Source organism: Podarcis gaigeae (assembly GCF_964106915.1).
Source record: "Podarcis gaigeae genome assembly, chromosome: 6".
Lineage (NCBI taxonomy): Eukaryota > Metazoa > Chordata > Lepidosauria > Squamata > Lacertidae > Podarcis > Podarcis gaigeae.
This window is the reverse complement of record NC_139682.1, coordinates 76,935,638-76,949,493: the sequence shown is the minus strand read 5'-3', so window position 1 is coordinate 76,949,493 and position 13,856 is coordinate 76,935,638. Positions and strand designations below refer to the sequence as shown.

At 45.6% G+C, this 13,856-nt stretch overlaps 1 protein-coding gene across 3 annotated transcripts in view; it reads left to right on the top strand.

The window, feature by feature from the left end:
* The window catches only part of OLFM3 (olfactomedin 3), a 164,423-nt gene that overhangs the window by 123,204 nt on the left and 27,363 nt on the right, over window positions 1-13,856 (top strand). For all 3 annotated transcript variants that reach the window (XM_083743471.1, XM_083743470.1, XM_083743472.1), the window contains exons 2-3: window positions 269-415; window positions 12,761-12,916. In XM_083743471.1, the coding sequence (XP_083599597.1) occupies window positions 269-415; window positions 12,761-12,916 (303 nt within the window). The remainder of the gene's footprint in view (window positions 1-268; window positions 416-12,760; window positions 12,917-13,856) is intronic.

Here is a 13,856-nt window from a genome sequence, read left to right as displayed (position 1 = left end):
CCCTCCTCGGGGAAAAGCCTACAAGCATTGTGCACACACTCCACGCGGCTCATGAAAGGGAGCACTGAGCAGACCCTGGGATGCATACAGGCTCTGCTAAGCACTCCCTTTAAAGAATATGTTTTTTCTTGCATTCCCCCTCTAAAAACTAGGTGCATCTTATGGAGCAAAAAATACAGTAAATGGTCATCTGCAAATGAAACCCCATTTCTCTTTCTCTCCGTTCTGTGCTTGTTTATTATAGTGTCCCATTGTTTCTTGTTCACAGACTCAAATCAGCCCCAAAGAAGGCTGGCAAGTCTATAGTTCCGCCCAAGACCCAGATGGAAGATGTATTTGCACTGTGGTTGCTCCAGAACAAAACCTTTGCTCCAGAGATGCCAAAAGCAAGCAGCTTAGACAACTACTGGAAAAGGTGAGTATGGTCACCAGATAACCTTCATTTTGCCTATTAAGATGCTCATGGAAATATGTTCTTTCCCTCGCTTTTAAATAATATTTTTATTTTCCATTTTAAAAGTTATCGACATCCACTTTCTCTTCTTAATGTTAAACAACACAGGGCAATGAGCACCTGACACAGAGGGTGACAATATGTAGCAAACATACCACAGACAGTCTGCCCATAATTTCTGCATAAGCAGCATTTGTGTTTCACCACAAATTGCAATTAGTGGTGCTTACAATGTCCCAAATAAGTGTTTTGTGAAAAAGAGCTTCTGTGGGCAACAAAAAAAGAACTTTTTAATAATCACCGTAATCTCTTCTGTAGATTTTCAATTTATATTGTAATTTTGTGTGCCATGCTGAAAACAGAAATTGTTGCGCTAGATAATAAAGAGTTCTAAAGATAATCAGGCATTAGTGGCCGGTTTTCCAATTTTAGCTTTTAATAATCTAAAGACAAATGGTGATACTCAGTGCTACATAATTGCCACAGCCAACTTAGTAATTCCCAAACTGAGTGCCATGAAAGAACTGCTGTGAGAAATGAATTTATAATGAAGCACCCATTCAACTTCATAGTGACATCTTGCCTGCCATATCTTTGACTGATTCACTAGACCTTGTTTGCTTCCAGTCAACTACATCTCTGCCTATGGTGGTGTTTGGGGTCATTCAATCCTTACTGGTGTGGAAAGAACTCAACCCCGGACACCACTGTTGTTTGGCTCAGATGCCTGCCTTATTACTGATGACAGGGAGCTGTCCAGCAGATCTAAAGGATCTCTAATTGCTGAGGAGAAGTAGATGTTGCACCTGTGACTGCTAAGCACAAATTGTGCCATTTCATTACTCACTCTGCTGCCTATCCCCCCCCCTTTTTTTTGAGTGTTAACCTTGCTCTGGAGCATGTGGCTCTGTCTTCCTCCCTCCAAACAGTCTCCGGAATATGACGCTTCCTGCTGCTACATTATCCCTTTGGCTCTGGGCTTCTGCACAGAGTAATTTTTTAGGGGAGATATTAGAGGGTATGGAGGTGGTGTTGAGGACCAGTCAAGGGTACACTGCCCCCCAGATTGGCAATCAACACAAGGTAATATCACCAAGCCAACTATCTGTAAACAAACAATAAAGTCCATAAAAATGGCAAAGTAGTTTATTTCCCAACTAGTTTTTAGCTTTGTTGTTGTTTAGTCGTTTAGTCATGTCTGACTCTTCGTGACCCCATGGACCAGAGAACACCAGGCACTCCTGTCTTCCACTGCCTCCCAGAGTTTCGTCAAATTCATGTTGGTAGCTTCTGTAACACTGTCCAACCATCTCATCCTCTGTCGTCCCCTTCTCCTTGTGCCCTCCATCTTTCCCAACATCAGGGTCTTTTCCAGGGAGTCTTCTCTTCTCACGAGGTGGCCAAAGTATAGGAGCCTCAGCTTCACAATCTGTCCTTCCAGTGAGCACTCAGGGCTGATTTCCTTCAGAATGAATAGGTTTGATCTTCTTGCAGTCCGTGGGACTCTCAAGAGTCTCCTCCAGCACCATAATTTAAAAGCATCAATTCTTTGGCGATCAGCCTTCTTTATGGTCCAGCATTCACTTCCATACAGTGATCCATGAAGGAGAGTTTTTATCTTAAACAATAGCAAACACAGTAAATAAAGAGTTCATCCATTTTTATGGATGTTTATTGTTTGTTTACAGTTAGTTGCCTTGGTGATATTATCTTGTGTTGATTGCAGTGGTCATTGTATCACCACCCTGTTCATTGTTTTATTGTTATACCCCAGATTGGCAGCCAGCTCTGATGGGCCATCATTTCCTGGACTATTTTTTAAATTAGTTTTTATTTTAAAATTTCCTGGGCTTGTGGTCTCAGGCTCAGTTGTCCATAACCAATGGCCCTAGGTGAGAGTCAGTGATACTGTCAGAGGAAGTGGTCTCTCATTCTGAGTTAGTCCTGACAGAATGAAATGTTGGGGCATGGCAGAGAGAAAAATAACCTGTAGAGGAGGCTACATATTGTATCTCTTCATGAGCCACTGCTTCCAGGCAGCAAGAGCACCCCACCCCTTTGCAGGCAGGTATTTTAGATGTTTCGTCAACTCTGTACTTCTGTTATTATAATACATGCTGATAAATAATAAGCCCCTTGATGTTCTTCTTGTTGTGCTGACTGACATGGTTCCTGACAGACTTACACATAAGTGCTCAGTAGTAAGTCCCAGAGTTTTCAGTGGGACTTACTCCCAGGTAAGTGAGCTTACGGCTGCAGTCAGAATTGTCCACAATTTGCCACGTGAAAAGGTAGCAACCCTATGACCTTTCTGTAATACCCTTTTACAAGTCAAAAGTCCTTGTTTTGGTGGCTAGTGTCTACACTCAGGAAATGAGAAACCCTCGTCAATTCAGCTTAAATAAATGCTCTTGAAATAGCCTACACGCGGGTGGCGCTGTGGGTTAAACCACAGAGCCTAGGACTTGCTGATCAGAAGGTTGGCGGTTCGAATCCCCGCGACGGGGTGAGCTCCCGTTGCTCGGTCCCTGCTCCTGCCAACCTAGCAGTTCGAAAGCACATCCAAGTGCAAGTAGATAAATAGGTACCGCTCCGGCGGGAAGGTAAACGGCATTTCCGTGCGCTGCTCTGATTCACCAGAAGTGGCTTAGTCATGCTGGCCACATGACCTGGAAGCTGTACGCCGGCTCCCTCGGCCCATAGAGCGAGATGAGCACCGCAACCCCAGAGTCGGTCACGACTGGACCTAATGGTCAGGGGTACCTTTACCTTTACCTAACGTAGTAGGCTATCCCTGTTGAAGATCTGGAATCTGATATTATTGAACTGTTTCTGCAGGTTTTTTAAGGTTTCTCTTTCATACACCAAATTAATAAGATTATGGGTAGGAGTGGCTGTAAATTTATGCAGAATAAAGAGAGTGGCCTACTACCAACAAACAAACGATCAAATGAATGAATGAATGCAGTGTTTGTTTTCATGTGATACATCAAAGCATGGAATCCTTCTCTCCACAGTAGAGTTTCTCCACAGAGAAACCCACAACTGGCTCCAGAGATAAGGTGTGATTCAAGGCTAGTCATCAATTGTGCAGTAATCAAGTGCAGAAAAGTAGGCAAGGGATCCATATGTGTGGACCAGTTCTAAGAAATCACAACATGAGGGCAAACCAGGAGAAAGGCAATATTCCACATCAATAGGCACACATAGCCACAAGGCTTTTAAAAACAGCTGGGTTGTCGTGCTGCTGTTCCTCGAAGTTTCAGATGTTACATTGGCTCAGGCATTGTGAAATAAAAGCAAACTGTCTTCCAGAATAAAAGAATTCATGAGCACGGTGGTGGAGGGTGAGGTTATAGACTTCAGTTTTAAAATAATAAGGGAATATTTGTGTAGCTGCTCCTGTTCCGGGTTTGTTTGTTAACAAAGGGACCATGCCATTTACACTCTTGCACTAAAATGCTCTCAAGGCTTTCCGGCAATTTCGCAGCACTGATGTTTTCCATATCCGTAGCTATAAACCGCATCCTTGATAGACAACCTATTGAACTAAAGTAGATCACTTCCAGAATAACAAAAGCATAATATAGGGCCTTCTGAATCTACCTCACCCAGTATTTCCTGTTGGTAGAGTAGCCAGTCAGACATCTCTAGGCTGCTTCTCTGGAAAGGCAGAAAGGCAACAGTGCTTCGCCATTATTTGTCTCCCAGAAACTAGTTCTCAGAGCTGTTCAGCCTCTGGCCATGTAGTTTTTCTTGGCTCTGCCCTCCAGTTCAGTAAGACTCTTCTTGGTGAGTGACTTCATCTTTGTGAAATCGGAAAGACACTGCAATTTGTATATGGAGCCCAAAGAGCCTGTGCCTCCACCCCCTTTATTAAGAACTCAACAATAAGATCCACTGAAACTGTGATATCTTTTTGCGTAATCGTCAATTCTATTTATGTTACGTATAAGGTAGCTAAATTCCTTTTTAATATAAATGTGGAAGCAGATGGTAAAGTGAGAACTTCTTTTTTTGGTTCTTCGGTAAATTCATCCATATCTTTTTAATGCATGTTATCCAAGTGTAACAAATTATATTGGTCTGTGACTGTAATCAATACAGTTTTTAAAAGATTAACTGCCCATTAGTTAAAACCTGACCTTTTCTCCATGAATTTGTCGAGTCCAGACATTAAATCAAATTGCAGTGTGTTTTGTGATTTTTACCATAAGCCCCACACTTGCCACAGGTCTTGCTTAAAAACCCCAAAATATTCTGCACAAACTCAGACTGCTCCTGTATTTTTATGAATGTGTACAGCAGTGGCAAAAAAAACCCAACCCAACCCTTTTCAACAGTATATTTTGGCACTCCTCACAAAAAACATACTAGCTTGCTCTCACTCTTCATTGACTTTGCTTGCTCTCAGTGACAACATCATGTAGGCAAATCTGATTGGTTACTTAGCCATGTGACATTATCCTATTCACTGTATGATCCCAGATTGTGAGGAATCAATCATGTGACTAATCTAGGAAGTAGGCAGAAGGAACGGCCTGGGAAACAAAATGGCGCCAAAGTAGTGGCAGCAATGATGGGAAACAGTGGGTTGTATTCAACTAAATTTTACTCAAAGTAGGCCCATTGGAATTAATGCTCCTTAAGCTCAGGGGGGTAAAATAATGACTACTACTCCGTTTTTCTGAACAATATTCAGAAAAAATACTATTCACACAATCAGTGTTTCTGGAACTATTTCTTCCCCATAGTATTTTCAACCACAAAAGCAAATCTGAATGATATTGAGTACAGCCATAATAAAATTATTTTAATTTAATCACATTGAGTATGCAAGGAATTTCCCTTTTATGTCGCATTGAATCTTCTTACAGATTCAGATTAACAGCAACTCTAGCAAAACAAACAGCCCTAGTTTTGTCACAGTTCTAAGGGGTGTTTTATTTGCTTGACTTGCATAGCGACAAGGATAATAAAAGTTGTGGATTTGCTATTATCACTGGCAGTTTCTCAAAAAGCGCTAAGAGCTAGATAAGTAGCAAATCTGCATTTTGATGAAATACCAGCTTTGCAGTCTTTTTAAACTAGGAGCAGAGTTACAGAAGATTAAGTAATCACAAATCCATAGCATTGTTTTCTCTGCATCTGTGGGAACTTCTGACCCAACCTATCCCTCAGGGCTGAGTTGGTTTACAAATTTAAAAGTTTAAAGTACGCCTTGCTGGATCAGGTCAGAGGTCCTCCTACTCTAGGCTGGTCATTTAAGCCGCACCAAAAATGAGGAAATGCATTACCAAAGAAGAAGGCACCCACCTGCATACAATTTGCACATGGATTCATTGCTATAACTTAAACAGAAATAACATATACCTTACCCCAATGGAGAAGACTGTGACTGGGTGAGCTGTGTGCTTGCTCAGTCCTGCTGTTCTATCGGGCATGGGTGGTGCTATGGTCTAAACCACCCAGCCCCTTGGGCTTGCTGATCAGAAGGTCGGTGGTTCGAATCCCCGTAACAGGGTAAGCTCCTGTCACCCTGGTCCCAGCTCCTGCCAACCTCGCAGATCGAAAGCACACCGGTGCAAGTAGATAAATAGGTACCACTGCAGCGGGAACATAAACAGCATTTCCATGCGCTCTGGTTTCTGCCATGGAGTTCCTTTGCACCAGAAGCAGTTAAGTCATGCTGGCCACATGACTCATAAAGCTGTCTGTGGACAAACATTGGCTCCCTCAGCCTGAAAGTGTGATGAGCACCACAACCCCATAGTCGCCTTTGACTGGACTTAACCGTCCAGGGGTCCTTTTGTGGGATGTAATCCACTGGGAGCAGTCAAGTACAACATTACCTGTTTTGCTAGAGTGGTCATGCAGGGAATGTTAGTCCAGCCAGTCGCAACTTCCTGTTCCTCCTGACCTGGAGCATCCTTCCTTGCATGTGACTAGTAGGTGGGTGTGACCTTTCCAGACCTTGGGAAAGGCCAAGTCACTCAGCCACCTCCCTCTCTTCGGTCTTTTTCATCCTGCCAAATTCCTGATTCACCTGGACTGGACTGCTGCAAGCCAGCAGTCCCCTAGGTTATCTCCCATATGGGGTAAACCTGTTTGTACAGCCTAAAGTTTGCCTTCAGGGATCACACTATGTTCTGCCTGATCGTGAGTAAAACTACTTTTTGTTACTTATGAATAAGACTGTTATTTCTTTATTCTTTTAGGAGGGATCAAAGGGGTCTTACCAAGAATAATAGACAATATCTCAATCTGGGCAAGCCAGATTGAATTGTTTGTTGTCTTAAAAGGCTCACACAAGTCTACAACCGGTTTTCTGCTGCATAAGGGGGGGGGGGAGTGAAGAAACTTCCTAGCGCAAGTTAGGAAGGATATTAATAATCAATATATCCTCTCTTGCCACCCTCAACCTTCCCACACCTTTACCTTTCTTTACCTCTACCTGCTGTCCAGCTTCTAATTGCTGGTGGCCTTCTGCATCTTGTTCTAGCACTGAAAGATGCCACTGGAAGCTCACAAGCAGACTATGAAAGTATTAATAGAATGCATTTCAATAGGGAGCTTCCTCCATTTGTGAAGATGAAGCCAGGGAGTCAGTTGGCAAAGGTTGGAACTAAAGCACCATGGACAGACTTCAATGTGGGCACCTTGGCTCTCCACTCTGCAGTTTATACCACAACAATTCACTCTTGAATACGATACAATACGATACGATAATCTTTATTGTCATTGTCCCATACAGAACAACGAAATTGAAAAAATCTACGTCGGGCATTCAGAAACCAACAAGCCTACTATCCCAGCTATCCCAGACTGGTTAACCCCCTAAAAACTCTGATACCCCATAATTAAATACAATATACTCCCATAGAGACTACCTTACACTGCGTTTAAAACCAAAATTGCATTTGGATCGAAACTGTTTCTCAGGCGGCTAGTCCTAGTCTTTATAACCCTGTACCTTCTTCCAGAAGGCAGAAGCTGAAAGAGATCATTTCCGGGGTGCGCACTATCCTGCGCTATCTCTGCAGCTTTCTTATGGCACCTGGAAGCATAGATTTGATCCAAGATGGGAAGAGTGCACCCAATCTCAAGGGACTGGAGGAAGCTGCTTCCAGTACAGTGTGAGGAAGGCTGATTGCAAAAGGAAATGTTGAGGCATTTGTGGGTATATGTCTGGACACCAGGGCTGCTTTCTTCTTCTTCTTCTTCTTCTTCTTCTTCTTCTTCTTCTTCTTCTTCTTCTTCTTCTTCTCCTCCTCCTCCTCCTCCTCCTCCTCCTCTTCCTCCTCCTCCTCCTCCTCCTCCTCCTCCTCCTCCTCCTCCTTCTTCTTCTTCTTCTTCTTCTTCTTCTTCTAGCTTCTCCTTTTATTTCAGTGAGAAGGAGATCCAACGTGCAGGTTGCACTTCCAAGTACTTGCAGAAGAAAACACTAGCATAGTTCGGGCGAGGAGGGGGATGAGACGCTTTGTACTTGAACAAATATCACTGTCTCACATCTTCCAAGGCACAGACACATCAAAAAGGAAAGTATCAGGAAAGTATAGAATTCGGGGACTTTGAAAGAAAAATAAATAAATGCACTCCAATGTATCAAGAGTCAGGGCTGAACTAAAACCATGACCCCATATCAAAGACCCTGATCCCAGTGTTTCAACAAATCTGGCAGTGACTCAGAGGGGGAGTGGGGAAGTACGTGATGTGGTGATGTCACACCAGCACTAAGATTGCCCAGAATCGATAGGGTAGGTGGGGGTGAACCTGACACGGAATAGCCATTTATGTCAGCAGTTCTGCTCCTCAGCTCAGAAGGTGGTTACACTTCTGGTCGTTTTTGTTGTTGTTGTTTTTAGTGGTTCTAAGGCCGCTGAGGTCTGAATATTGGTGGAATCACTCTCACAATACATCCTTTCAAAGAATGGTGGCAACGCCCCATCAAGGAGATGCCATACTTCTGAGAAGCCACATAATATGGTTCACAGTACCTGAAACATTAGCAGAAGCATGCTATATTTTATTCCCCCCCCCAACCCCCCAACCCCACATTTCTGGTCTTTTCAGCCTCCCTACTTCGTTTTATTTTCTCCCCTATTGAAAATCCCATCTAGACATTTCTTTTGCACAGTATTTTGGGATTATGAATTGAGAAGTAATGAAATCAAATTTGCCAATTCCTGAACTAGAATACTTAACATTTTTGTGTCATCTGATATATACTCTCTTTTAAAACAGTGGCAGCTGAATAGCGAAGCCTGTTTCTGTTCCATGTCATTTTCTCTCAATCATAGGTCCCTTCCATCCCATTATTTTGGATTTTTTTAATGCACAAAAATGTGCTATTATTATTATTAGAATTTATTATGCACATCTTATGCATTTTGGTACACATTCCAGCCTTAAAATGCATGTTTTGGGTTTCAATACATTTCCCTTTAAACTACCGTATTTTTCGCCCCATAAGACGCACTTTTTCCCCTCCAAAAACGAAGGGGAAATCTGGGTGCGTCTTATGGGGCGAATGCAGGCTTTCGCTGAAGCTTGGAGAGCGAGAGGGGTGGGTGCGCACTGACCCCTCTCGCTCTCCAGGCTTCAGGAAGACATCCGCAGCCTGGGCAGCCCTGCAGGAGGCCAGGCAGGGATGTCTAGGCTGTGGATAGCAGCCTGCTTCCTGGAGCGTCGGGCGCCCTGAAAGCAGAGCGCCCGGCGCTTCGGGAGCACATCCGCAGCCTGGGCAGCCCTGCAGGAGGTCCAGCAGGGCTGTCTAGGCTGCGAATAACAGCCTGCTTCCTGGAGCGTCGGGCGCCCTGAAAGCAGAGCGCCCGGTGCTTCGGGAGCGCATCCGCAGCCCGGGCAGCCCTGCAGGAGGTCCGGCAGGGATGTCTAGGCTGCGGATAGCAGCCTGCTTCCCGGAGCGTCGGGCGCCCTGAAAGCAGAGCGCCCGGCACTTCGGGAGCGCATCTGCAGCCCGGGCAGCCCTGCAGGAGGTCCAGCAGGGCTGTCTAGGCTGCGGATAGCAGCCTGCTTCCCGGAACGTCGGGCACCCTGAAGCAGAGCGCCCCGTGCGCCGGACAGACATCCGCAGCGTGGGGAGCCCTGCAGGGGTTCCCTGCAGGGCTCCCCACGCTGCGGATAGCAGCCTGCCTCCCGGCGGGTGGGGCGCCCTGAAGCAGAGCGCCCCGCGCGCCGGACAGACATCCGCAGCGTGGGGAGCCCTGCAGGGGTTCCCCGCAGGGCTCCCCACGCTGCGGATAGCAGCCTGCCTCCCGGCGGGTGGGGCGCCCTGAAGCAGAGCGCCCCGTGCGCCGGACAGACATCCGCAGCGTGGGGAGCCCTGCAGGGGTTCCCCGCAGGGCTCCCCACGCTGCGGATAGCAGCCTGCCTCCCGGCGGGTGGGGCGCCCTGAAGCAGAGCGCCCCGCGCGCCGGACAGACATCCGCAGCGTGGGGAGCCCTGCAGGGGTTCCCCGCAGGGCTCCCCACGCTGCGGATAGCAGCCTGCCTCCCGGCGGGTGGGGCGCCCTGAAGCAGAGCGCCCCGTGCGCCGGACAGACATCCGCAGCGTGGGGAGCCCTGCAGGGGTTCCCCGCAGGGCTCCCCACGCTGCGGATAGCAGCCTGCCGCCTGAGGCAGACATCGGCCAGCCCCACAAGCTCAGGGAGGTGCAGCGCCCTTCCTCGACCTGGTTTGGTTTCCCCGACCTGCTTTTGGGGGGGAAATAAAGGGGAAAAAAATTTCCTTTATTTCCCCCCAAAAAAAATAGGTGCGTCCTATGGGATGAAAAATACGGTATTCATTTTGTGTGCACATTTCCCCCATAGAATAGTGCATTTTTGTTTGAACCAAGACTGTGTCACAGAATTTGAAGTGTACAATCCAATTGATTCCCTAGGCTAAAGAGTTCTTGGATGAGCAAAGGCCCAGTGTCCTAATGCAATCAAGAAAGCACACTGAAAGTGATGAATTGGTCACTGAGAGCCCTGAGTTCTTGAGTGACTTCAAATTAGCACGAGAAAACATCCATCCAAAGTCAAGTGTTGTACTCAAAAAAGAAGTCACTCTCCTCTTTGGTGCACCTGAAAATTCCCCATTCAGATGCCACCCTGATTTATTTTGTTTTTGTATTTCTGAGGCTGTATTTGGTCCTAGACCCCTGAACTCTTTGGTCTTTATTCCTCAGTTAACCACTATAGATGATGCCCAAAGGCTGCCCAGCAAGCTCTGTGAGAACAGCAGGGGCTCTGCCTTCCCCCCCATCCTTCTGAAACCAGTCTCCTGCATTCCTCAACAACCAACGTGTATCTGAAGCTCAAGAAAAGGGGAACTTTTAGCAGCTTTACAGTGGGGAAGAGGCAGGAGCTAAAACATGAAAAGCTTGAGGCACACGCAAAAGATGCGTATGACAGCAGTGGCACTCACCTAAACACTTCTGCTTACTGGGAAGGGGAGGTTGACAGGGTGCAAACACAGGGGCAGAGGCAAGGCAATGCTCCTGCAGGTGCGTTTGCACTGTGGCAACCACTGTACCGCCTGGTGTGCAGCAATGCAACCAACTGGAGGTCAGGAGAGTGGCAGAGCCATACCACTGATGACAGCAAACAAACTTTGCCAGGTGCTTATTTGACCAGGAACAGAGATGGATGGTTCAGTCTATAGTGGTACCTCAGGTTACATATGCTTCAGGTTACATACGCTTCAGGTTACAGATTCCGCTAACCCAGAAATAGTGCTTCAGGTTAAGTACGGACCTCCAGAATGAATTAAGTACTTAACCTGAGGTACCACTGTATTTTTGATCTGCGTTGCTTTCACATCTGTTCTTAAACCCATTCCATTTTGTTTCTGTATCAGCCTGGGAACTTGTAAAAAGTGCATTATTTTTGTACATGTTTTTCATGAAATATGCATTACTTTAGCATTTTACACTAAAGTATGGCTTTTATATGCATTTTGATATGACTTCTAAGTATCAATACCAAAGGTAACTGCATTTGGATATCCCTATCAGTCTGGGAAATGTGAGTCCAGTCGTTTTATTTAAAAATACAGACTGTATGTAATCCTCAAGCATCCCTAAGCAGGAGCTTAAGCCAATGTGTGTGTGTGAGAGAGAGAGAGAGAGAGAGAGAGAGAGAGAGAGAGAGAAACACACACACATACCATATTTTTCGCTATATAGGACGCACTTTTTCCCTTCCAAAAATTAAGGGGAAATGTGTGTGCATCCTATGGAGCGAATGCAGGCTCCTTGGCTTCAGCGATAGCAACGCGAAGCCTCCGAAGCGCAGAAGGAGCTCTCCCTCCGCGCTCCCCAAGCTTCGCGTTGCTTTCGCTGAAGCCTGGAGAGCGAGGGGGTCGGTGCGCACCGACCCCTCTCACTCTCCAGGCTTCAGGGATAGCCGCCTGAAGCCTTTGGAGTGCAGCGGGAACTCGCGCTGCGCTCCGGAGGCTTCGGGTTCCTTTTGCTGAAGCCAGGAGAGCAAGAGAGGGAGAGCTGCGCAGCGCCCCTTCAGCCAAGCGGGAGGAGAAATGGAAGGGGCTCCGTTTCTCCTGCCGCTTCGCTGAAGGGGCGCTGAGCAGAGAGGGGGAGAATTTTTTTTCCTTGTTCTCCCCCTCTAAAACAAGGTGCGTCCTATAGTGCATCCTATAGAGCGAAAAATACGGTATATATTTGTGGGTGGGTGGGTGTGGTGGGTGGGTGTCTGTGTGTGTGTGTGTGTGTGTGTGTGTGTGTTCACAGCATTTACATCTTTTAGCCATACACTCACACCTACTTAGGTGTGCACTTTAAACTATGTCATGTATGAAGCAGCCATAAGAGACTGCTTCCATACCAGCCTGTGGTTGTTACTGATCCGCAGCACTGTCCTGAACTGACCTAAAAGCAACACACACACCTTGCTTCAGGCTACTACAGTATTTAACATATATATTTGTGCAAAAATATGCAGCTCTGCCTCAGCATCGATGTTCCTCTTTTGCTGAGTTGCCACAATATGTTCTTTTTTGCAGGCATTGTTTGATGGGGTAAAGGGACAGGTTCAAATTCTGTACCTCCACAGTCTCATTAATTTTAGAAGGGGTCGTACCTGTACAAAACGAGACTGTGTTTCCAATTCGCTGTTCTTGTGAATTTCAGAGCTCAGCAAAATGCCTAGCAAATCTGAATGCTGACACATGCCAGCGTATCATTCAGCGTTTGATATAACAGCATTTTTATGTGTGAGAACAGAAACTTAAGTATATAGATAGATAGACAGTATATTCTGAGAGCATAATTGATGTTCTTCCTTAACAGGTTCAGAATATGTCCCAGTCCATTGAAGTTTTAAACCTACGGACTCAGAGAGATTTCCAGTACGTTTTAAGGATGGAAACACAAATGAAAGGGCTGAAGGCCAAGTTTCGGCAAATTGAAGATGACCGGAAGACACTAATGACAAAGCATTTTCAAGTATGTTTGACTTTTCTCTTCTTTTAATGATCATTTGAATGACTGCCAGAAGTGATGCGCTTGTAAGAAACAATGTGCAGCCGGCAAAGCTGTCGACTTGAAATACTTGTCGGTAAGCGCATAATGAAGCCCCTTGTTTCTGCCGCGATCATCCCTCTCGCTGCAGCGTTTCACTGTGATGGGAAGTGACCATTAATTACTGACACAATAGTGGGGGGGGAAATGTCACCACTGCAGAACAGAATCCTATTTTCGCGGCATCCATGATGGGGTTCCCACCAGGAGATTTAGATGCAAAACAGCCTCTACTTGTGATAAATGAAGCACACCCAGCAGAATTAATAAGAAAAGAGCAAGGAGCCAAAGTGTCCCTTTAAACTCTGACATTCTGTACTTTCCAGGGTGGGAAAGTTTATAAGAAGAGAAGTTCATGTTGGTTTAATTCAGGCATAGGCAAACTCCGGTCCGCCAGATGTTTGGGACTACAATTCCCATCATCCCTAGCTAACAGGACCAGTGGTCAGGGATGATGGGAATTGTAGTCCCAAACATTGGGAGGGCCGGAGTTTGCCTATGCCTGCTTTAAGTAGTAGCACTGTGGGTTTTTCAGTTGTTGTGTCTGGGTTAGTTGTTGTGGGTTTTTTTTTAAAAAAGGCATGATAGGTTGTTGGCTCTTGTTAGACATGAAGTAATGTAGTTTGTTTTATTTTATTTTTATTAATGTTTTTAAGTTTTACAATGTACCAGCAACAAAAGTTCCAAATAATAACATTACAACAGGTTGAAAACTGCATAAGGCTGCATGTCGTCCCTGTGCTTCTTATTCCAAGCATCTAGAAGAACTCCTATTTCTCCATCAATTTATCGGGTTGAGTTATTTGTAACTGCCTTTAGTCAGTTACTGTAGTTTAATCATTGTCACAATAGACCAGATCTTTTC